Source organism: Talpa europaea (genome assembly GCF_964194135.1).
Source record: "Talpa europaea genome assembly, chromosome: 2".
In the NCBI taxonomy this organism is placed as follows: Eukaryota; Metazoa; Chordata; class Mammalia; order Eulipotyphla; family Talpidae; genus Talpa; species Talpa europaea.
The window spans coordinates 95,138,696-95,161,974 of record NC_140068.1 but is presented as its reverse complement, the minus strand read 5'-3'; the positions used below and the strand labels follow the sequence as shown (position 1 = coordinate 95,161,974).

The following is a 23,279-nucleotide window of genomic DNA, read 5'->3' as shown; positions in this document are numbered from 1 at the left end:
CAGTTGGCGCACAAATGACCCACAAACAAATAACTTTAATTTTTTTTCCCCTTGAGCAGGAGCCAGGCCTTGGGGGCCCCCGCCCAGCCACGTGCCACATTTATGATATAACCCATCACAGCTGGATTTAAAAAATACACAAAAAATATATAATATACATTATAAAACCTAGGTCGGGACTGGAGGTGGCCTGAGCGATATGCAAACTGTGAGGACCTTCAGGAAGCTCAGGGGTGAGGCGGGGCGGGAGGGAAGGGAGGAAGGAAAGGAGGGGGCACAGTACTTCATATGAAACTCATAAATATCCAGAGGCGGCTGGGGGGCAGGCCGAGCCCGTTGAGGGGCCTGGGTGTCGGGAAGGATAACCTTCAGCACCAGAGCTGGGTGCGGGGAGCTGCTGCTTCAGCCCAGGGAGACCAAGGAGGGCCACTGTTCTCACAGGCTGGGACTCGGACTCCCTCCTGGCCATCCGGCCTATTTCTGAGCCGGGGTCTGCCCGGGGCCTTCTCCCATCTGGAGGGGGCTGGGTGGCTTGGCACCCAACCTGGGCAGCTTGGAGGGGGCTCCTGAGGATCTCTCTGAGGGTCTCTGAGGGTCTCTCCTGAGGGTCTCTGGACTGCAGGCAGACAGAGGGCACCTACCAGGTACTGAGTACCTGCTACCCGCTTTCCTGCCTGGTAGACACAGCTACTCCCCGGTGTCGGGGTCCCCAGCCAGCTGGCCCCAGGAAAGCTCTGCTCTTCACTGCATCATGGTTGTCTTTGCTTCTGCCCTCACAGCAGACCCTCTCCCGCTGCGGCCAGCCCTCACTCCAGGAAATTCGCGAAAACATGGGCCCTGGGCCCTGAGTGAGCACTCCAGCTTCACCCAGCCCTCCCGTGGGTCCCTCAACTTCTTGGAGCTCCAGCACCTCATCTGAGACACCAAGACCCACACTTGCTTTGTAGGATCTGAGGGTGGCAAGAGTCACGCAGGGGCCTGGCACCAGGCCTGGCACACAGTAGGTGCAAAGGAAGTGTGGGCCCCTCTCCTCAACTCAACCTCAACTTGAACTTTTCTTCTGGGGAGTCTCTGAATTCTGACTCCCTCAGTTTCCATTCTACCTTCACCCACCCGGCACACCCCTGGGGGGCCAGTGGCCACACACTTCAGAGCCAGAAGGTGTCCTCCCATCTGGTCATGGCTGGGCAGAGCTGGGTGGGGCTGCTTCCTTGCCCCAGGCAGGCTACCCCACCGCCGAGGCCTCCTCTCCTCTCCCACAAATAAAGCGCAGAACAGTGGCAGGGAGTGTGTGTGCTGGGGGTAGGTGGGGAGGCCTCCTGGGTCCTGGGCCTGAGGCCTGGCAGGCAGATGAGTCCTCCATCCTGGACCCCCTGGGGGCGCCAGGCAGGCGTGTGGAAAAGATGCTCATCCTGGATCCTGGTGGTGGGGGCAGAGGGCGCCCTAGTCTTTGACCAGCTTGTAGACGTGGTGCTGGGCCCCATGCTCACTGGTGGAGACTTCGAAGACGAAAGCGATGACGAGTAGGGTCTCCTGGGAGTCCCGGCTTGTAACCACCTGGGGGTTGGGTAGGAAAATTTGGGAGGTCAGGCCACATGGGGACCTGGGGCTGAGCAGATCTTTCTCCTTGCTAGGTCTGTCTCCTCTGAGCTGTGGGTCTGGTCCTTCCCATGTAGAGGCCCCCACAAGCCTGCTCCACACCCCCCCACACACACACCTGCAGGATGGTGAAGTTCTCCAGGACACTGTTCATCATGTACTTCTCGGGCAGGTGCTTCAGCTTGTGGATGAAGTTGATCATGTACTCGCACATGGGGGAGCGGTGGATGCGGTACACGAAGCGCCCGTTCTCCAGCCTGGCGTACTCGGTCTGCGGAGCCCAGGCCGGGGTCAGTGCACATGCCTGCTCCCCCCGCCACGCCACCCGCCGGCCCTCACTCACCTCCACCTTCTCCACCACCTGCTTGCCAAAGGAGCACACCTTGGTGGAGACACTGATGGTCATGCTATCCGCCGAGCTGTACTGGGAGCTGACCCCATAGAAGGCTCCGGGGCCCTCTTGGATGGTGCTGTTGAGGTCAGCCTGGGGTGGGGGGGGTGTCAGGGGTGGGGCTTAGATGCGGGCAGAGGCCAGAGCAAGACTTTCTTTTATGTCACATCAGAGTCCCACCCAAGGACCCATCTCTGGCACCTTGACACAGGCCACAGGGAGGAGGCTGGGTCAGGGGTCAGTGGGGTGGGCCTGGGTATACTGTACCTCTGGGGAGGGGTGTAGGGGCAGGGAGGGACCCCGGCAGCTCACCCAGAACTTGACCAGGAAGAAGGCATTAGGGGGCCCCTTCTCATAGAGCTCCTTCAGTCCACCCTTTTTCTCTGGGAACTTGTCATAGATCTGCCGCACGTCAACTGCCTCGAGGGGCGGGTCTGAGAAGGCGGGGTTCGTCTGGCCGATGTGCACAAAGAGGTGTTTGCTGTACTGTGGGGAGGGCCCAGGACAGGGTCAGGAGGCCACCAGCTGTGCTGGCCTGGGAGGCTGCCCAGGGACGGAGAGCAGCTTGGGGTTTCCTCGCCCCAGGGCTCTGGACCAGGACCTTCTCCTCCCCAGGGCGTCTCCGCGGCTGTACAACCGCCTCCACCCCACGTTACCGTGTCAGGGTCTCGCTGCACCTCCATGAAGGCGGAATACTCGAGGAGGCGCAGCCGGGAGGAGGCGATGGTGCGGTCCTGCCACACAGGCGCAGAGGCGGCAGCTGAGGGGAGCGGGGCCAGGGGCTCGTAACCTGGGAGGAGGAGACGGCCCGCGTCTACATGGGCACGTGTGTGGTTACGAAGCTCCATCCCAGCCTGCCTGGGGCCTTGATGTAGATCATCAGTGGGGCTGGCATTAGACTCCCTTCCCAGGTATTCTGGCAGTGCCCAGCCTGCACCCCCATGGCCACGCAGTATAGGCAGGATAGACCTCACTGAGTTTTTCCCTAGGTCACTATCTCTGTGTGTTCCAGCAGAAAATAGAGAAATTAAAAAGGAAAAAGAAATATTACAGAGTTCTACCACCTAGAAATTTAAGTTCTTTAAGAGGAAATCTGGGGCGCCCCTGGTGGCGCAGGGGTTAAAGACAGTGCTATCAAGCTATCGCCAGCCACTGTGGCATGAGTTCAATCCCCAGCCAGGGAGGTGACCCGCACGGCACAGCTGCTCCCCTCAGCAGTGCATTTCCATCAACCCTCCTGTTCTGCTCCCCACTCTGTCTCTGGTGAATCCTCTCACCTCCCCCACCTCTGGCCTACACCCCAGTTCTTAAATGCATAAATAAATAAATCTTAAAAAAAAAAAAAAGATGAAATCTATTAAGATTCTATTGTATTTCCTTGTAAGGAATTTTCTACCCATAGAGCCATATCAATGTAATACCTTTGGTGGTGTGTACTTGCACCAGAGTTCTGGAAACCACACTATAATGACAAAGGGCTTATTCCTGGCCCATCCCACTTCTCCTTCCCAGTGCAAATGCACACACACGGGCACTCACACACACAGTGGGCCCCCGAGCAGAGACCTAGGAGGGAGAGGGGGTGGCGATGTGGGGTACTTACTGCTGAGTGCTGGCGGCAGGGGCGGCTGGATGGGGTAAGCTGGCTGTGCAAAGGGCTTGATGCTGCAGACAAGAGGACAGCCTGGTTAGAGTCACCCCCTTCCCCACCTTCCACCTGGCCCAGTCGCTTTGGGTCTCAGGTGAGACCCTGATGGGGAGCCAGCCACTGGGCTTTTTCCGCAGAGGCCCAGAAATGCATGCTGACAAGCTAACTCAGGAGCTTTCTGTTTTCGTCCCATTTTAGCTTTTATCCTGCTGCATCTCACAGTTGATGTGCACATTTAATGTAGCATTTCAACCCCACCCTGAAGAGTTGTTCATTCAACGGAAGGTGTGCTTACGACCAAAGTCATCTCAGAATTGAAGGATCCAACTGTACTTGACTACCTGACTTGTTGACTGAGAGATTGACTCAGAGATTAACTGAGTGGAAAATAAACGAAGGACGGATGACAAGGAGATGAGTGGGTTGCTGAATGAATAAACACATGAATGAACAGACACATGCGTTAGCTCTTACGGCACTCTCCATGCCTGTTTTTGAATTAAAACTATGCTGAGCTCTTGCCAGAAAGCACATGGGAGGGGATGTCCTTCAAGGCTGCCAGGGGAAAACAGGGGGTGTGGGGCGGAGGCACCAACATACTCACTCCTGAGAGGGTCCAGGCTGCTGTCCCAGGAGAGGGGGGCTGCTCCAGAACTGCAGAGATGGCACAAAGCCCAAGGGCCCCTCAGTATCCACGATCCCCACCACGGCACTCCCTCACCCCAGTGCCACCTCCCAGGGCCCCTGTACCCGTGAGGAGGTGGAGAAGACGGCCTGGGGCAGAGGGGAGGGTGGGCTGAACTTGTTCTGTAGGACGCTGGCAGAGACGATCTGGGCAGAGGACATGGACGCCATGCTCTGGAGGGCTTTGTCCTTGGACACCTGGTCCTGTGGGAGGCAGGGGCCGTGTGAGGATGGGGCCAGGCGGAAATAGGACCCCCCGCGCCCCCAGGCCCTCAGAGCTCTGCACTTCCAGGTCTGGATTCTAGCGCAGCTCCACTGTGTGGGCGCAGGGGCCTCTGTTTCCCAGGTGGACATCACCCCTCACGTCATAGCTGGGCAGGGTCAGGCCAGGTGGCAGGGAACCCCACACCTTCAACTTGGACCGACTCTTCCCTAACCCAGTATATATCGTGTGTCATACACGCTCCTATTTTCTATGCTGTTTCCTCGGTGGTTTTCAAACTAAGGTCCATGGACCAACAGCACCAGCTTCACCTGGAAACTTGTTAGAAATGTAAATTCTCAGGCCTCAGCCCAGACCTACTGAACCTCTGGGGTGAGTCCCGGAAATCTGTCTTCACAAACCCTCCAGGCGATCCTGGTGCATGCTCACGTTTGCAAACCATATATTTCACTTTTTAAAAATGCTGTTTGCAATCCTATTACATTTATGTCACAACCCAGATTTTGAAAACCCTGTATTAGGTGTCTTTCCTATCATCTTCTTTCCAGACCCAGACTTCCTCCCCTTTTTCCCAATGGGAGGGCAGGGCTACTTACCAGGTTCATGGCCTGTGAAGAAGAGGGAGGAGGGTTAGAAGAGACACAATCAGGGCTAGATGGGGGGGGTGGGGGGGACATGTTTTCATTCCCTTCCACCCCCCATCTACTGACTGGGCTCTAAGCCAATGAGGCCAGGAAAGCTCAAAGGCAGTTGTGGTCCTCATCCTGCACCCCACTCCCACCCAGAGGGAATGCTGCCACTGAGGCTGTCCCGGAAAGGGCAAGGCAAGGGCGCACAGGCTGGACGGTGGGCCAAGATGGTGCCCTGGCATGAGCCCATGTCCTCCGGGGCTGTGCTACAGGCATAGGGTACTGGCGAGGTAAGACAATGCAGCCCTTAAGGGGCTCTGACAGAAGCCCCGGCCATGAACCCCAAGTTTTGAGACCCAAAGCTGTAGCTCCGCCAAGACTGAAAGTGTGATGCAAGGAATTGCCATGCCCACCACAACAGCTCTGGCAGCCAATACCCCGCATGGCTCCTCCCTGCCCGCCTGAAGTCCCAAGCAACCAGCAAGCAGCACTGAGGAAGAAGGAGAAAAAGGAAACTGCAGAAGAAGAGGGGCTCTTCCTCTCCCCCATCATAGGGCCGCTGAGCCCTCCGGCTCCAGCACTGTCTGCAGGGGCATGGCCCTGTGTAACCTGAAGTAATCTTCGGGTTCCTCGCTGCCCCTGTGTTTCTAAGACACCCCCTACCCCCAGCAGCCCCCACTGCCCGAGCTCCTCAGGCCTCCTCCCTGCCCCAGGCTGGGGTCAGAGACTAGTAATAGGTCTGGGCCTGGCAGGAGCTGGGCAGGTTCAGGCCAAGTGGCAGGGAACCCCATACCTTCAACTTGGACTGAATCTCTCGAGATTTCCGCCTGGCTAGAACCTGCAAGTGGCTAGAGACCTGTAGAGAGAGAGAGAGAGAGAGAGAAAGAGAAAAAGAGTAGAAAGAGCAAAAGAGGCAAGAATAGAGCTTCAAGGGTCAGAAGAAAGGCACAGGGGGGCCAGAGAGCTGGCCAAGGCAGAGGCCTGAGCTGTGCAGAGATAGCAGTGGAGGCGCCGAGGGTGAGGGGCTGAGGAGGGGCTGGAGGCCCCAGTCAGGCACCCAACATACCTTGATGCCAACCTGGTACTCCCGCACCTTCTTCCGAGCTAGAACCTGTATGTGGCTGGACACCTAGGGGCCGCCCCGCGCCCCGCCACAGAGGAAAACATAGACAGTGAGGAGGCACGGCATGGCGCCATGGGCAAGGAGAAGCTCAGCCCTCATCTCTGGGACCAAATGTCAGTGGGATGTGGAACTTTTGTGGGAAGATACCCCTCTCTCTTGCCGGTTCTGCTCTCTTTTGGCCCTGCTTGATCAAGATTCTACAGTGGGGCCTCCCTGGTGTGCAAGGGGTTAAGCACAGCACTATGGAGCTATCTGAGGCCCCTGCAGCACAAGTTTGATCCCCGGCCAGGGAGGTGACCCACATGGCGCAGCAGACCACTCCTGACTCACCCGCTGCTCCCCTCAGCAGTGTATTTCAGTCAGTCTGCCTGTTCTGCTCCCCACTCTGTCTCTGGTGAATCCTCTCACCACCACCCCCAAAATCTGGCCTGTGCCCCAGTTCTTGTATGCATAAATAAATCTTAAAAAAAAAAAGAACCTACAGTGGCTTCCAGGACTACCATGTACAGTTGTGTATGTGGTGGTTCACTGCACAAGAGCACTTGGCCCAGTGTGGGCTGAATCCCAGCCTAAGTTCTGTGGCCAAGTCATGTGCCCTGGTACGGGGCTGCTTCTCACCAGTAGAAGAGTCTCTTGTTTTTTCAAAAACAAGTCACTTTTTCTCACTAGTGTCCTCAGAGGAGATGTCTTGCTCTAACTGGCACCACAGAGGACCACAACACTTGTGCTGGTCATCAGATTATATAGCAGGGCTGTGGCCTATTTGAAAGATCTTCCCCTGAACCACTCCTCAAGTCTTCCTCAACAGTTCGCCCACCTGAAAAAGCAGGTCTGCTCCTATTTCCACTTTGCTCACACAGCTTCTCCCTCAACATGCCTCCCTTCTCCTTGACTCGTATCTGCCAGTGTATATAAGACCCAGCGGGGGCTCTGCAGTGTGCTCCTTCTCCCCCTCCCTGAAGCCTCCCTCTCCTGGAAACCCTGAGTTAATCATGACCTGGATGTGCGTATCCCTGTGTGATGGTGGCAAGGATCTGACCCGAGCCTCGGAGAATCCAAAAGCCACCCTTCTCCCACGAAACACAACCAAACATATGGTGTCTCTAGATGCTCCAGACTTTTACACAGCTCTTGGCTCTCCTTTGTAAGTTTCCCACAACAGTTTTTCTTTTTAATGAAGGCCTGAAAACTGTTTTGTATGCGATGCTGGGCAGTCCCCATACTACTGGCTAGGACTCAGGGGTGCTCCTCACCTGCCTCCCCACCCACAGGAACCCAGTACACATCAGTGAGACCACTGATCACTTTTTGTCTTGATAATAACTGACCTCTGCAGAGCACAGCTGCTACCTTTCTCAGCACTGTACACACACCCACTCATCTGCTCTTTACAGAGCAGATTTACAGATGATCAAACCAAAGCACAGAGAGGGTAAGCAGCTTATCCAGGGTCACACAGCTGGAGGCTAGCACCGGGATTCACATCCAGATGGTCTGACTCCAGAGCCCACTTGCTCCACTGCTAAGTGATGCTACCTGGACCCTCTTAGCACGGAGCCACCTCCAAATGGTCAGAAGCGACAGCCAAAAGTCACATGGGACTCAACCCCAACGTAATATTTAGCTTTTTTGCCAATATGGAGGCACTGTACTTGCTATTAACCTCTGTGTGTTCTAATAAAAAATTGCCTATAAAAAATAAAAACAACTAAAAAGCCCTTGCCTGCCAGCTGGCTGCTCTTTGCAACACATAAAGACACGTAGGATGGGTTCCCTTTTTAGGAGAGATTAGATATCAGAATTGTTAGAGAGAATAAAATTAGAGTCCCACTCTTGCAAAAGGATGATGGTCAGTGTTTTTATAAAATTCTGTTTGCCAACAGCCGTTTTGTAAAACCTCACGGGACAGCCATCCTTCTCAGGACCCCTGGCCAGCCGCAGGGAATGCTGGGCGCAGAATGAAGAGGCTTGGCTACCCACCAGGGCCTCAAGTCCAAGTGAGGATCCCCCAGGCACTTCCTGCTCTGATGAACAGGTCTCTAGAGACACATCTTTTGGGTAATCAGGACACCCACAGGGTAGGACCTGCCCTTCTCCTGGGCCTGGGATGATTTCTGTGTCTGCCCACAGAGCGGGAGCAGCAAATTCTTATGTGGGCATGCACTCTGTTCTAAGTGCCTTCAGCATTAACTAATTTAATGGCCAAGGAACACAGGCTGGGAGGTGCCGCCGCCTCACCCCTCCCCCCACTCTGGTAATGGAGCCGCCATTGGAACCCAGGGGTCTGATCGGTAGAATTCTTCTGTAGGTTCCAGGAAACAGGACCCTGTCTGTCTGGTTCCTTGCTGTATCCCTGCTGCCTAGAGCATAGTAGTAGCTCAATAATTTGCTAAATGAATAACTGCTGTGCAACCTGAACTGGCCCAGGAAGGGTGGTTAAAAAATGCTTGAACAGGGCCTCCCCAGTGGCGCAGCGGTTGAGCGCTGGGTTGCGAAGCTGCCCGCAGCCTCTGCTGCGCGGATACGGCCACCGGAGGAGGGTCCCACATGGCGGGCAGACCTCTCCTGCCCGCTGCTCCCCTCAGCAGTGTACTTCGCTCCTTCTGCCTGCTCTGCTCCCTGCTCTGGCTCTGGTGAATTCTCTCACCCTCCAGCGCTTCTGACTGTACCCAGTGTGTGTATAAATAAATAAACAAATAAATCTTTAAAAAAAAAAATGCTTGAACAAATGAAGGAGGATTTGGATTTCTGCTCCCGAACTGGGTGGGGGGGGGGGGCCCAGAACCTTCCTTTGAGACAGTGGGTGGGGTGGGGCAGGCTTGCCATTTGCACAGGCTGGAGTCTGGGGAAGTGGGTGCAAGGTCCAAATCCCACCAGACAGACAGGCTGGGAGGGCTGAGGGTCACAGCTGGCCCCTGTGTCTCCAGCCTGCCTCTCTCCCAGGCACCCCCACGCGAACCCTCCCAACATGCACCCCTTCAGGCTTCCTGTCACTGCCACCCTCCCGGACAGGAAACCACCCCATCATTTCTCAAATCATTCCTCTCCACCCCCACCACTACTACCCTCACCTTGGCCACTGCCCAGGCTACCAGTGCTGTTGTTCTAGGCCCTGTCTTCGCCTGGCCCCTCAGCTCCAGCATTCCTAGACAGCTGCCACCTATACTCCCTGTGCCATTCCCTCCCAGGGTCCTGGCTGCCCCAGGGGAACCTAGTCTCTCAAGCCTCCAGGGAAATCACTCCCGCCCTGGGCTTTCCCACCCCCTCCCCCACTGCAGACTTTCCCGCTGGGTGGCTGGGATCCTGGACCCACCAGCTGCCATCCCTGTGACCTTGAGAAAGTTGTTTCACTTCCCTATACCTTGGCTTCCTTATCTGTAAAATGGAGCTAATTACTGTACCTACCTCATAAGGTTGATGTGAGGATTAAAATAAATTAATATAAAGTGAGCTCTGTTTGGGTTCACAACTATTATTTGTATAACTAACTTCCTCAGTCTGGAAGAATCCTCTCCCTTTTTTTCTGCCTGGGGGAAATCTAATTCCTTCTTAAAAACGTATCTCCTCCAGGAAGCCTTCCCAGCCTACCTACCCTCCTCCCTTCCCCTGCCTCGTCCAAGTTTACTGTTTTTCTGACAGCGCACCCCACACACTCCCTATTTCGGTCACACCGATCTGCTTTGCACTTGCCCATCTGTCTCCCTGACTGGCTGGTGGGCCACAGTGAGCACCAGCTGCTGCAGGGGGGCTTATCTGTGGTCACTGAACCAAAGGCTGGTGTGGGGGTGGCCTGAGACAGTGCTCTGTCTCTAGGACAGAGGGACAGTATCTCCAAGAGAAGTGGGGGAGCCATGGAGCCGCTTGGGGGGTGTGGAGTCACCCGGAGAGGGAGTGGGTGGTGGGAGGTCCATGGGGTGCTACTGAGGAGGGGGCAGGGCCCGGGGAGAGCTCTGGACAGGAAGGGGCAGGGGAGCAGCTGAGAGTGTGTGGGCAGAGGGGCCGCAGCATAAATCGTCTCTTTACCTGTTTTCTCGTCCGAGTCTTCCCCGTCCTCAATTTAATATATCGTGCGATCAACTCATTTCGGCCTAGATTGGGGTGAGAAAAAAAAAAAGAGGAGTGGGCAAATGGCGAACGGAGGGGTCGGTGGCTGGAAGGCCCCACCGGGGTAAGCCATACCTCCCCACCCGTTCACTCCGACCCTCCTTCCTCAGGGGCACAAGCAGGGCAGCAAATGGGGGCAGGAGCATCCCTGGCACTCCCCCCCCCACCTCCAGGAACTGGGGGCTGCTCTTTGGGGTGGGGGAAGTAGGGGACCCGCAATGTGGGAGAGAGGGCAGAACCAAGTCAGGCCTGACAGGTTCCCCTGCAGACAGACAGGGGCAGGTGTGGGAGGCCAGCAGGCCAGCCACCCGCCCAGCAGCGCTTCCGTCCTCCCTCCCGGTGTTGTCACCGGCTCCAGAGCTCTGAGCGCAGATATCTGTGCTTGAGTGCGGCCTGCCCCAACTGGCAGATATCTCGGCACAGGGTCCCCAGGTGTGTCTGGAAGGTTTTGGGCCAAGTTCCTGTCCTTTCTGTCCTTGCCATGGAGGAGACCCTGGACAAGCCCCTTCCTTTTTTCTGGGGAAAGGGGCAGGAGGGAACGCGTGACCTCTAACACGCTTCCTACACTGACAACCTGCTTCAAAATAGTTACTATGTCCTTGTGCCGGTCACCCCTACGTCACCAGCTACCAGGGCCTCTCACGCCCTGTGAGAGCCCAGCTGCTGCTGTTTGGGAGGTTGGGGGGGTGTCTGCTCACAGACCCTCTGAAGGCCCAGAAGCTGCCTAGTGTTCAGAGGGTTTGGCCCCAGGAAAGGGGTTCTTAGGACACATGACAAAGCTTATGTCAGCATCCTCAGGGTGTACATCTCTTACCCTCGCAAATCTAGGTCCCCTGCTCCCCCAACCCCATAACCTCCACAGAATGGGCCACATTCTCCAAATTCTTCTTCAATGACAGAACCAGTCTCGCTGCTCCTCCCTTCCCGCCGGCCCCTTTCCACCCCATTCCCTCCGCCCTGTCTAAAAATACCCTTTGGGGCTGCCCCAGTCATTTGGGAGGTAGCAGCGGGCACAGGCACCCCCAGCCCTATGGAAGGTGCCCTGGAACTTCTGCTTGCCTGGGAGTAGGGCTCAGGGGCTGGAGTGGGCGTGGCAAAGTGGGTGGGGCCAGGGACTTGGGCAGCCCTTACACTTGGCCCAGCTGCCTCCTTCCTGCACCAGCCAGGGTACTGGAACCTGGGAGGAGACAGGCCGAGGGCCTGTCTCACTCAGCCATAGGGAGGATCTGGAGGGAGCTGGCAAGGAGCCAGGGTTGAGTTATCCTGAAAATGCAGCTCTGGAAGGACTCTGGGAGAGCCCTCCTAGGGCTGGAACAAGAGGGGGACACTCCCTTCAGGAGGCAGGAGGTGGGCAAAGTGGCAAGGAGGGGCCAGGAGAGCTGTGGAGACGTGGGAGAGGCCTGAGGAATGGACGAGTGTCCTCGTCTCTCTGGCACCCTTCCCCACATAGGCCCTTGTCACCCTGTGGACTCTCTGTACCCCCACGCACCCTGAAGGGAACTCATCACTGGGAGGCCCTGCTTTGCTGGACTCCCTCCTTGGACTTCCCCACCGCCTCCCAGGGGAGGGACCCTCTCCCAGACCTGGCCTGGAGCACACTGGACTGTCGACCCAGTTTTTGGGGCCTACTGAGTCACCCCGAAACCTCCTGGCCAGTAAGGGGGAGGAGAGGAGGAGCAGATGGGGGTGTTGAGGTGTGGGCGCGCTTTGGTGGAGGGGGCAAGCCTGGCTTGTTTATGAGGAGGATCCAGACGCACAGGCTCACACGCCCAGACTCGCCCATGGCGGGCTGGCAGGACTTCGCCAAACCGGTTGGGTGAGGGGGCAGAGAGCAGGGGGAGGGGCCGGGAGGCCGCCGCCGCCTCCCCCAGTCCTGTCCAGCGTCCTGTGCCTCCCCACCTGTGCCTCCCCACACGCACCGTACATCTTGCCCTCGTCCGACAGGATGATCTTGCGGCGGCCACAGGGCGGGTAGATGGCCAGGGCCTCCTGGAAGCTCTGCTCGATGTCCGGGCTCCACACGCCCTCTGCATCGTTGTCCAGCCCCTTGTCCAGGCCCTCGGGCCCATCCTCCCGGGCCTCCCCGGGGCTGCTGCTGGCGTTCCAGCTGTTGGACGCTATTGTGCTGGTTGCTCTGGGCTCCGGGCCTGAGCCCACTGGGCAGCCTGAGCCTGGGGGACAGATACACAGGAGTTAGGACCAGGTCCTCCCAGACCACAGGTATCTGCTACCCCCAGCCGCTGGCGCTGGACTTCTGCCCCCACCCAGGGGCAGGTGCCCCAGGCGGGAGGTGGAGGTGTAACAGAGGTTATGCTTATTCAGTGGCCTGTGACCTTGGACGAGCCACCGTCCTGTGAAAGGAGAAAGGGTCTCCTTGAGGTCGAGAAGGTTAAAACTGAATGAGATCACGCCAGAATGCCAAGTGCAAGGCCTGGCTCATAACACTCAACACAGCACTGGTGGTGGTCAGTGACGACGGCAATCACGCCTCCGATCTACACAGCACTTCCGTGTGGAAGAAGCACTTTCGCATTCATTCTATTCTCAAAGCTAAAGCAAGGAGGGCAAGGGGTGACACCCATTATTCAGATGAGGAAAACTGAGGCCCAAAGGCCACACAGCTGCCAAAGGCATCAAGATGGGCAAAGAGAGGAGGCACAAGAAAGGCAGGGCCCAATGCTCTGTGGCTCTGCTGGCAGCTTCTTGGCTTGCACTCTGCCAGCTCCCCCCCCACCCAGGAATCTTCACTGGAGGGGACCCTGCATCCCCTGTTCTCCCCCTAGCATCAGGACCTGCAGTGGGACAAGGAGGGTCCGAGACCAAGGAAGAGTATGGTTCTGCCTTCCCCAAATAGATAACCGACGGGAATCCTGCCAAGGAACCTAACCTGGGGCAGGAACTGCCCCAGGAATTGCAAGAAGGGAAGACGCTGGTTGGCAAGGGAGCAGTGGAGAAGGTGCCTGGCCAGCAGCCTTGCTCAACCCCACTCACTCCTCCATCCCACTTCCTGTTCCCGCACCTTCTGGCCCCACAGCAGCCCATAAACCACCCACACGCCCGCCCCTGCCCTGGCCCACATCATGGATGTGTAAACTCTGAGTTCCCTGCGCACGCCAGGCTGGGTTGTTAACTTAGACCACACCCAGCCAGTGCCCCCAACATGCACATCCCCAAGGCTCACTCCAAACCCCCTTCAGCATCACAATCTGCATGCCCAATAGATACGAAGATCTTCGGAGTCTTAAGGCCCAAGATGGCTAGAGCCTGGGATCACAGGGAAAGCAGGGGCAGGGTACAGACGTGGGAAAGCCACTCAGAAGTCAGAGGGGCATTTCCCCCCTCAGTCATGAATTCCAAGTCCTGCTGAATGGGTAGGGGTTTTCCCTGTGGGGCCACCTGTTGCTTAGGGAGGCAGGAAGGGGAGTCACCAGTGAAATGGGACCGGGAAGGCTTAGGGGGCCTGAATATCAAATGGATGTAGAGTCTAGATTTAATATTACTACTAGTGACAGCACCTGCCATTTGGCGGGTCCTGTTGTGGAATTTTATATACATTGACTCATTTAATCTTACAATCACCGATGGGGTATTAGTATTCCTACTTGACAGATGAGGAAGCCAAGGAACAGGGAGGTTAAGCAATTTGCATGAGGACACAAAGCTAGTAAGTGCGAGAGCCAGATTCTGGACCGAGCAACCTGGCTTCAGCCTCTTAAGCAGGGGGATGTGGCTGAGAAGGCCCACCACCTGCGGCAGAGAGGGGGGCCACCTGTCTGTCATGTGTGTGCCCAGTGGGGTCCAGGCCAGACCACGGGAACCTTAGCCCAAGTGGCTGGAGAAACTTCAGGGACCCAAACATTGCAAGAGCCCTTTCTGTGAGGCCTCAGAGACCACCAGGAGTAGCGCTCCCCACGCAGACAGCCAGGGGGAGGGAGTCCTGCTCCACACTCCAGAGGACACTCTTCCTCTTTCCTCCTAGCCTGTGTCACCCCACAGAGCTGTGTCTGGATCCCCTTCCCTTCTTGACCCCAAGGCCAAGCTCTTGGGACAAAACTGTGAGGGGGACAGAGGTGTGTTAGTTGATCAGGAAGGGGATCTGGAGAAACCAGCAGCTCCTATATTGAGGTGGTTGAGATACGGGGTCTCCCCTCAGGTCTGACACTGCTCTTTGCTGTCCGAGGGGAGGAAGAAGAGGGGTGCCAATGAGTTAAGACCCCTCCCAGAGTCCTCAACCCATTTTCCTCCCCAGTACTTTCCTGAGGCCTCCAGAGGAGAAGCCGGGGGCCTAGCGCATGGGGGGCCTTGGCAGTCCCAGACTTTTAAAAGCAACTTTCCTGCCTCCCCCAAGTCTCTGCCCGCCTCCCCTCATCCAGGCGGTGGCCCCCCCTTCTCGGGGTGATGTCAGCCCCGCCCCGCCCCCCGCAGGAGCACTGTGGCCAAATATGGCGAACACAGCAGCGCTCGGGAGCTGGGACAGTCTGGGGGGGGCGGGGCTGGCCGGCCCCTGGCTGGGACCGCTGGCAGCTGGTGAGGGGGAGGGGAGCCGAGGGGGCGGCTGCAAGGACGAGTCAAGGAGAGAATCAGGACCACCGGCCCTTGTGCGGGTTCCTAGGTACACGCAGGACTCACTTTCTAGAGCCACTCCTGTGGGCTTAGGCACCAACACAGGGGCCTGCAGGTGACCCCCACCCCACACAACCATGCACAGGAGCCATGCATGCAGGTATGCTGTGTGGGGGCCTGGGCTGACATCCAAAGAGGTAACCTGTCCCCCCAGGCTGAGGCCAACCATGGGCCATGGCAGGCAGGCAGGCAGCCAGGCAGGGTGCAAGTGGGGCCTCTGTCCCACTCATCACCCAGATTCGGGGAGGTTGTGAAGAGCCTGGATTGGATGCTCTGGTCTCCTCAGTTATTGCGACGGGATGAGATGGAGATGTACGCATCCTCCTTTCCTGACACCCCCAAATCACTGAGACCCAGCCTAGGAGGGCTGCAGGGCTGGACTGATGCAAATGTGGGGCTCAGGAAGGTGGAGAGGAAGACTCTAGAAGCAGGGAGGGACTAGAAAGGCAGGCTCCCAGGATGGCAGCCTCAGCCCAGGGTAGGGACTCCTGGTCCCTGAAGAGAGGGTTTTCCTGTGTGTGCGTGTGTGTGTGTGTGTGTGTGTGTGTGTGTGGAGGGTTTTCCTGTGTGTATGCGCGTGTGTGTGTGCTGAGGGTCGGAGGTTCCCAGACCACTTTTTAAATTCTTGACCAGGTATTTAGAACCTCTGCCCTGCTGGGCAGTGCCCTCAAGAGGGCTAGGAGAGAAGGAGAAAGACCCAAGTGAGGGGTGCGGGGACTGGCGCGCGCGACAGACTGGAGAAAGGGGTCAGAGTGTGTGGGTGGGGGAAAGAGAGGGGAAGACAGTCCCAGAGAGACAGGCTGGAGACACAGGGGAGTCCCAGACGGTGAGATACAAGAAACTAGAGAGCAAACCATGGAGAGACCCAGAGGGAGAGACAGGAGGAGCGGGAGGCCTGGCAGAGTGCGGGCTGGCTGGCGGAAGTTCATCCACAGACAGACAGAGCCAAAGTGGGGGTGGGAGGAGGAAGCGGGCGGGTGGGGGGGACAGGGAGAGTGATCATGATAAACAGACTCAGATAGACACAGAGACACCAAGAGCCAGAGAGATGGAGACACACAGCTGACGGGGGCGGCGATAGGGTAGGAAGGGGAATAACTAGTAAACTCAGATAGGGTCGGGCAGCCAGAGGGAGTCAAAGAGAGAAGAACCCAGAGGCAGAGGAAGGGGGTGACAAGGGAAGACTTTTCAGGTGTAGGGGGCTGGGGGGTCAGGTCTGGGACATGCCCATTCTGTCCCTCTGCACAGGGGCCGTTATTCCAACAGGCTGCAGCCCTCCCGTGGGCTCGGCCTTCGCCTGCCACCCACATCAGATCAGTCGCATCCGCCTCCCCTCACCCAGGGCCCTCAGCCTCCTGAGGTCAGAAGGTGCCTCTGGGTGGTGGCCTGGATGGGATCTAGGAGGCTGGGCGAACAGGCTTTGGGCCCTGGGGGGATAAAAGGGGGATCTAGTTGCCCACTCCCCTCCCTGGGGCCAAATTTGCTGGAATAACTGGCTGGACAGCTCCAGGGATGGAGGTCAGAGCTGGGGTTGCTGTAGAGGGCCTAGACCCCTACCCCCACAGGCTCTGTGGCTTCCGCACCACCCTGCCCGCCTAGTCCCTTTCAAAGGGAAGGAGAGGCAAGCCAGAAGCTTGGGTTCCCCACCCCCCCCAACCCCCCACCCCCCCACCCTCTGCCTTGGTAGGGGATGGGCACAAGGCAAGTGCAGGCGGCAGGGCCCCTCCCTGACTCATTCCCCACCCTCCCCCCAGCCTCACTGGGAGGATGAACTGAACCCAGTGACCTGACTGGTCTAGCGCTAGTAGCTGTCCACTCTTACTGGGCCCCCGGCCTGCCAAGTGCTGGCGTGCAGAGTGAGAACATCGCTCCAAGTGTGGGAAGATTAGTGAAATCAGCAGTTTCATCCCAAATTCCCGCCCCCCTCCCCAACCTGGGTTAGGCTGACCAGCCAGGGAGGTGAGGCTGGGGAGGACAGTTGATGAGGGATGAGGGAAACACCCCACCCCTTCTGCTTTTCCCTCCTTCCTCCCCCCCACCCCCACAGCGGGGCCAGCTGTTCTCCAGCTGCCAGAGACTTGCAGCCTAGAAATGGCCACACTCCGGTTGACCCGAGAGCAGGGTGAGATGGGGATGGTGTCTGCCTCCCTCACCTCTGTCCCAGGACCCCTGAGGACCCTGCCTGAATGGCCACACCCTGTGAGGCTGGGGAGGGAGTGCCACCTCCCTGGAGCAGGGTCCAGATTTTTACAGGAGGAAGCAATTTGCAGAGCCCACTAGGAGGGAGGTGGGGTCCTCCTCCCTTCTCCCCAGCTTATTAATGTGCTTCCAATTTGGGAATCAAGGCTCTCTGGGGCCCCATCCACCCCCACTACTTGGGGCACAGGCTTCACAGGGAGCAGAGGGGGCGGGCTTCCTTCCCTAAGCTTCTCCTCCAAGCTCATCCTCACTGTCACTGCCCCCAAACCCCCACCGGTGTAGGAGGATAGAGGGACTCAGAGGCCACAAGCCTCCTGCAGAGAGAAGGGCCCAGGGATCCCAGCACAGTCTCTGTCCTGCCCTTCAACGGGCCCCATCCAGGGAGGGCCGGATAACCAGAGCGGGGCAGGCTGCAGCGCCAGGGAGGCAGCCATTGGGTCACTGGGTCCATGGGTGTCACAGATCCCAGTTAACATGTCAGGGTACATGCCCCATGTACCCTGATTCACCCGCGAGCTGTCACCGCTCAGTGTCCACATCCCAAGAGTCACAGTGTCATCTATAAACACCCTGGCTGCTCCACCCCACCTATTTTTCCCCCTCACACAATCCTCTTCACGGCCACTGTCCTGCACATTCACCAGTACCTGCGTCTCTGCTTTCTGTTTGTTTTTAATTATTTTATCGTGATAGGCCTCCCTGGTGGTGCAAGAGGTTAAAATGCAACTATGAAGCTATCTGCAGCCACACAGCAAGAATTCGATCCCCGGGCAGGGAGCCACCCACATGGCACAGCAGACCTCTCCTGACTCACCCGCTGCTCCCCTCAGCAGTGTCTTTCAGTCAATCTGCCTGTTCTGTTCCCCACTCTGTCTCTGGTGAATCCTCTCACCCCCCACACCTCTGGCCTGTACCCCAGTTCTGTACGCATAAATAAATAAATCTTTAAAAAAATATTGTGATAAAATAGCCATAATAGAAATTTTACCAAGTCCACTATCTTTAAGTGCACAATTCCGTGGCATTAAGTACAGTCCAGCTTTGTTTTTAACTGTTATCTTTTTCATGGTCCTCCATGTAGATGCAACCAGGGTCACAGGCCCCCAAATCTGTCACGCACCGAACCCCATGCTGTGTCTGTCACAGCCCTGAAGGGTGTCACCACACCATCCTGCAGTCCCAAACAACCTCAGATAGTGCCCACCCACAGAGGCAGTCTCAGTCACACCCACGGGCGCCTTGACACGCAGCCCTGTGCGTGTGGAGTTTCTTTCTCACACTCAGCCTCACCTACACACCTGGTGCACACTCAGCCTGGCCCTGCGGCGTCTCAGGATGTAGTCAGCCATGTCCCAGTGGTTTCTCCCCGACATACACCCCCTTCTGGGGACAACCTTTCTCACACCCAGTGTCATGGATGGACACACAATGACTAATTTCGACAAACCTGACGTCACCGCCTATGCGTCATCGGTAGTCACACGTCATGGAGAATGTCACTCATTCTGCTCCAGACACACACGGCGTCACACGGTCGTCGAGGCCCTCAGAAACACAGAGCCCCGAATCCAGCTGTGTCACATAAGCTCGTGCTGCTGTCAAGCAGCTTTCACAAATATAACCTGTGCGATGCTCGCTCACGCAGAGCTGGTCACCCCCCCCCCAGCCGCTTGCACACGCGCGCGCCACACAGGCTCTAAGGTCGTTCACGCAGCTTCCTGCACACGGCGCCCAGCTCCCCGCATACAGGGATGTGATGGAGGCACAATGTCACCTCCAGCTTCGCTCGTGCATACGGCAGCCTCACATGCAGTCACACACAAACTGGTTTTACCCGGTTCTCTCACGCGCATCCACCCTCCAGTCTCACCCACACACCATGACCCACTCAGTTTCTCTCACACGCGCCCAGCACCACACACAGTTGCGCTCGCATTTCCCTCTATCACTTCCTGTCCTTTTGGGTCTGGCAGGGAGCACAGGAAACAATCAGCACTCTAGGAAACCTAGGCTCAGGCTCGGGGAAGGTGGGGTGACTGGGTCTCTGGGGTGGCTGAGCGGACAGGCAGAGCCCTCTCCCCACCACTGTGCTCCCTGAGGGGCAGCCCCCTCCCCCACATAAGCCTAAGCTGGCACAACGCCAGAGCAGGGAGAGGGCAGGACAGCGCGGGTGGCTCACCTCCAGCTCTGACCAGAGAAGTTCCAGCCAGGCCCCGAGGCCTCTGGGGACCTGGATCCTCAAGGCCACCCTTCAGACCCTACAGCTTCTGTAGCCCCCACGGGGGAGGGAACTGGGATGCCCCAGGCACCTCACAGAAAGCTGCAGCACTTACAGCCCTGGTGGCTCCCGGGCCCCCTGGGACTTGGCACCGCAGCTCCCTTCTCCACTCTCCTCACTGCGAGCTGCCCCTCTGCCCTTCTTGAGCCAGGAGGAGGGCAGGACTGACTGCTTCTGTTCCCTACCAGCTTCCACACTGAGCCCCAGGGGACCCTGGGAATGGGGCAGAGGGGGCACCATCCCTGTGGCTTCTGAACACCATTCACTGTGGCCAGCCTCACCAGACTCCACTACCACGTTGGAGGACAAATCCCCCCAACTCTGCCTGGCCTCCCTGTAGACACCTGCTGTCTGCCACCAGTTCGGCCATGCTTACCTGGCCTAGCTGCTCCTCAGTCTGGCCCTGGTTTGTCCACTGCGTCACCTACTCACTTCGCCAGACCCCACCAGGTTTAGGTTCCATAACGGGAAGAGAAAGAAGGCTGACTAGAAGACAGAGATTCTGGGATGAGCTCAGAAAAAAAGAGAACTAAGAAGTCACTTATTCCAAGCAGGGAAACTGAGCCGCCCCAAAGAGGTCCACCAGCATAACACAGCTGGTTGAAGGCCCAGTGGGATCAGACCTCTAATTTCACCTCCCTTGTTGAGGTGTCTCCTTCTGGTTTTAATATCTCCTCAAATGGCAAGAAGGCACTAGGGCCTGCAAACCTGAGGGTGAGAACGCGAACAGGGGCCAGGACACACACACAAACATACACACCTCTTCTGTCAGCCACTGACCATCCTACTTAGCCATTCCCCAGTCCATGTGCTAATTGGCATTAATTACTGTTTCCTCCCTAGGGGGTGGGGGAAGGCCCAAGAAGCTGAAATTCCTATTGGCTCTCAGCCTTTCTCTGAGGAAGGGTCACCGCGGGGGTCCCTGAAGTCATCCTCACCACACTCTAGTTCTACACTATACACCTGTCCCTCCCCTGCCCATAGGGCAAGCAGGGACCCAGAAGACTGCAGAACCAAGTCTCATAGTGAGGCCTCTAGGGGAGGGTCTAGAAAGGGAGCTGTAAGAATCTGAAAGGGAGCAGGACATGATTCTCCCAAATCTCCAACTTCTGGGGACTTTGGATGTCCCTCCTTGCCCCAGGCTGCCCCCAGCCCCCCAGCCTTCTGGCCAAGGCTGTGTCCTGGCCCCTACACTGGTGTGGAGCATGTGTACACAGAACCAGGCCACAGGAGGGAGGCGGGTACACAGAGCCACCATGGGCACCAGCCCCTCTGAGCTGTGTCCAGCCCCCACCCCCATCCCCTGCTCTCCTAGGCTACAAGTCCAGGCCTGACCTGGTTCTGCCTCTACCAGGAGAGAGGGAAGACAGAGAGGGAGTGCCCCCTGAGAAGCCCTCCCTCAGGGCCCTATTCCCTCTTGTTCAGAAAGAATCTCTCAGTCCTGAATCACAGGGCCCCTTCTACCTGAAAGATGACAGAGTGGGGTCTTAATGACACTGCTCCAGGCCTGGCTAGGCTGGAAAACAGACCCAGACAGGCACTTCTGGCCTTCCCTCCCCAGGCGGGAGTAAAGGGCATGACAGACAATGGGGGCTGGAAGGGACAAGGCTTCTTCAAACTCTCTGAAGTCTAAACAGGGGCTCTGAAAGTGTGGCAGAAGAGAAGGCCCCAAATCCAGCCCCTTTGGAGCCAGGATCACTGAGCTCAGGGCTGAAACTCCAAACCCTCGGCCCGACACAGGCGGGAGAGCCGGAGGGAACAAGCCCCTGCCTCTCAGGGGGCACACGCCCGGGCGCACAGCTTTGCCTCCAGACACCCCCCACAGCCCGGCGCAGCCGAGGGCACCGCGCGCAGGAGCCGGCCTGGGCGCCGGGAGGCCGGGCCCGAGGCCTGCTTGGAGCTGGGGCCGGGCGGGCTCGGAAGAGCGAGAGCCGGGAGTCCAAAGGGCGGCGGGGCCCGGGACGGGGAGACCCGGGTACGAGCGCCCCGGTGGCAGGTCCGCCAACCCCTGCGGCTCCCAGATGCCCGCCGCGACACCTCGAGCGCGGGCGGCGGGACAGGCGGTGGCACCGGGGACGGTCTCGCGGCTCCCCTACCTCCCCCCGACCAGCGCGCCCCGGTCGCGGAGGGGGTGTAGTGGAGGGGTGGGCGGGGCTTCCCGGAGAGGTTTTACCCCCCTTCCCTCTAAACTTCCCGGCACCCAGATCCGGGGCTCCGGCTCCGGCTGGACAATAGCTCGGGGACCCAGCCCCCCGCGAGTCCCCCCCGCCCAAGCCAGAGGCAGCCAACCACGCCACCTCTCTCCGCGGGGCCTCCTCCCGTCGTCCGCCGGGCTTACCTGGTCCGAGCTCCGGGGGGCGCTCCGGCCGGGCCGCCGTGCCGGGCCCGGGGGAGCTGAGAGGGGGGCCGGGAAAGGGGGGGTCGTGGGGAGGGGACTGGCCGGAATGTGCGGAATGAGCCGGGCTGGAGCGAGAGGCGCCGGGCGCGGAGGAGGGAGCGAGCGGGACGGAAAGTTTGTGTTGAGGAGCCGGGGCGGGTGGGGGCTGCGGGGAAGGAGGGGGCGGGGCGCCCAGGGGGGCGGGCACCGACCGGGAGGGGCGGGGCCGCGCGGGGCCGCCCCCAGCCCCGGCGCCCACTGCCCTCCCGGCGGCGGAGGGACCCCCAGCCGGTGCCGGCCTTCCTCGCCCGAGCTCCCCGCTCCCGACCGCCGGCGCGACGCCCCTACCCTCCCGCGGCGCGCTGGGCCTGACCCACCTCCCCAGGACCCCGACGGAATTTGGGGCTCCGGCCTGGGCGGGGCCGGGGGTGGAGCTCCCGCCTTGGGGGCAGGACTCCCGTCGGTGCCCCGGCCGCGGTGCCGCGTCACGAGGAGCCCGGCGGAGTCGGAGCGTACGGGCCTCGGGGCTCCCTGGTGCCCCCCCACATTCGCGAGCCGCGAAGCGGAGCGCCCTCTCCCGCCCGACGGCCCGCCCCCCACTCCCGGGGCCCCAGACCCGGCCCCGCCCTGGCGGCTGCGCCCGCCCTGCCCGGACCCGGTTTGTCTGGTTCTCCCCGAGAGGCTTGTTTCTCGAATTTCTCCCTTTCCCCCTCTTCCTGGACCTCCGGGCCCACCCTCTCGGCCCGGCTCCCCGGGGCCCCCGTCGGGGGCGTCTCGACACCGCGAGCCCGCCGAGTTGCGGTAGGACCCGCGGTGGGCGCGGGGGTCGGGGGCGGCAGACGCGCGAGCGCCCGGGCCCGGGAGGGAGCGGAGTCGGGAGGGGGCGGGGAGGCCTCGCGCCCGCCCCGGGACCTCCCCGCGCGCGCCCCTCCCGCAGCCTTCTCGGCGCGGGCGGAAAAACCACTGCTCCGCTCGGCTTAGGACGCGGCTTTATTGGGGCCGTGGGCACCCTGCCCCGTCGCCCACCCCGCCGCGCCCGCCCCGGCTCCGCGGAGCCCCGGCGCGGGCCCCGAGGGGGTTAAGACAACCCCGACTACTGCTCCCGGACAGGAAGTGGCGGGGCGGGGGGCGGGGGCCTGGAGCCGCGCAGGCCGGCTTCGCCACCAGATGTGCGGCCCCGGCTCCAGATGTTCTTCATCTCCATCCGATCCGCTGCCCGAGCTCCGCCCCGCCTCTGCCTGTGCCAGGCCGGGGAGTGGACGAAGGTCACTCAGAGACAGATGGGTCAGCCTCGACCAGGGAGGCGTCTCCGTAGGGTCTTTGGTAAAGGGAGCCTGCAAGTCTCTGCTGAATCGCTTCCCCCACGCTGGCGGGCTTTGGGGACCCTGGGGGGCGACCGGG

At 59.1% G+C, this 23,279-nt stretch overlaps 1 protein-coding gene across 1 annotated transcript; it reads right to left on the bottom strand.

Moving 5' to 3' along the window:
* Positions 1-1,443: 1,443 nt before the first annotated feature.
* TEAD3 (TEA domain transcription factor 3) lies at positions 1,444-23,076 on the bottom strand (the record flags this gene model as incomplete). Its single annotated transcript, XM_084227744.1, is given in 16 exon segments — positions 1,444-1,557; positions 1,718-1,870; positions 1,943-2,083; positions 2,303-2,476; positions 2,647-2,780; positions 3,594-3,655; positions 4,243-4,292; positions 4,389-4,526; positions 5,142-5,153; positions 6,241-6,303; positions 10,321-10,385; positions 12,321-12,572; positions 22,905-22,910; positions 22,913-22,996; positions 22,999-23,055; positions 23,058-23,076. Coding segments are annotated over 16 exon segments (1,524 nt in total).
* Positions 23,077-23,279: the final 203 nt, after the last annotated feature.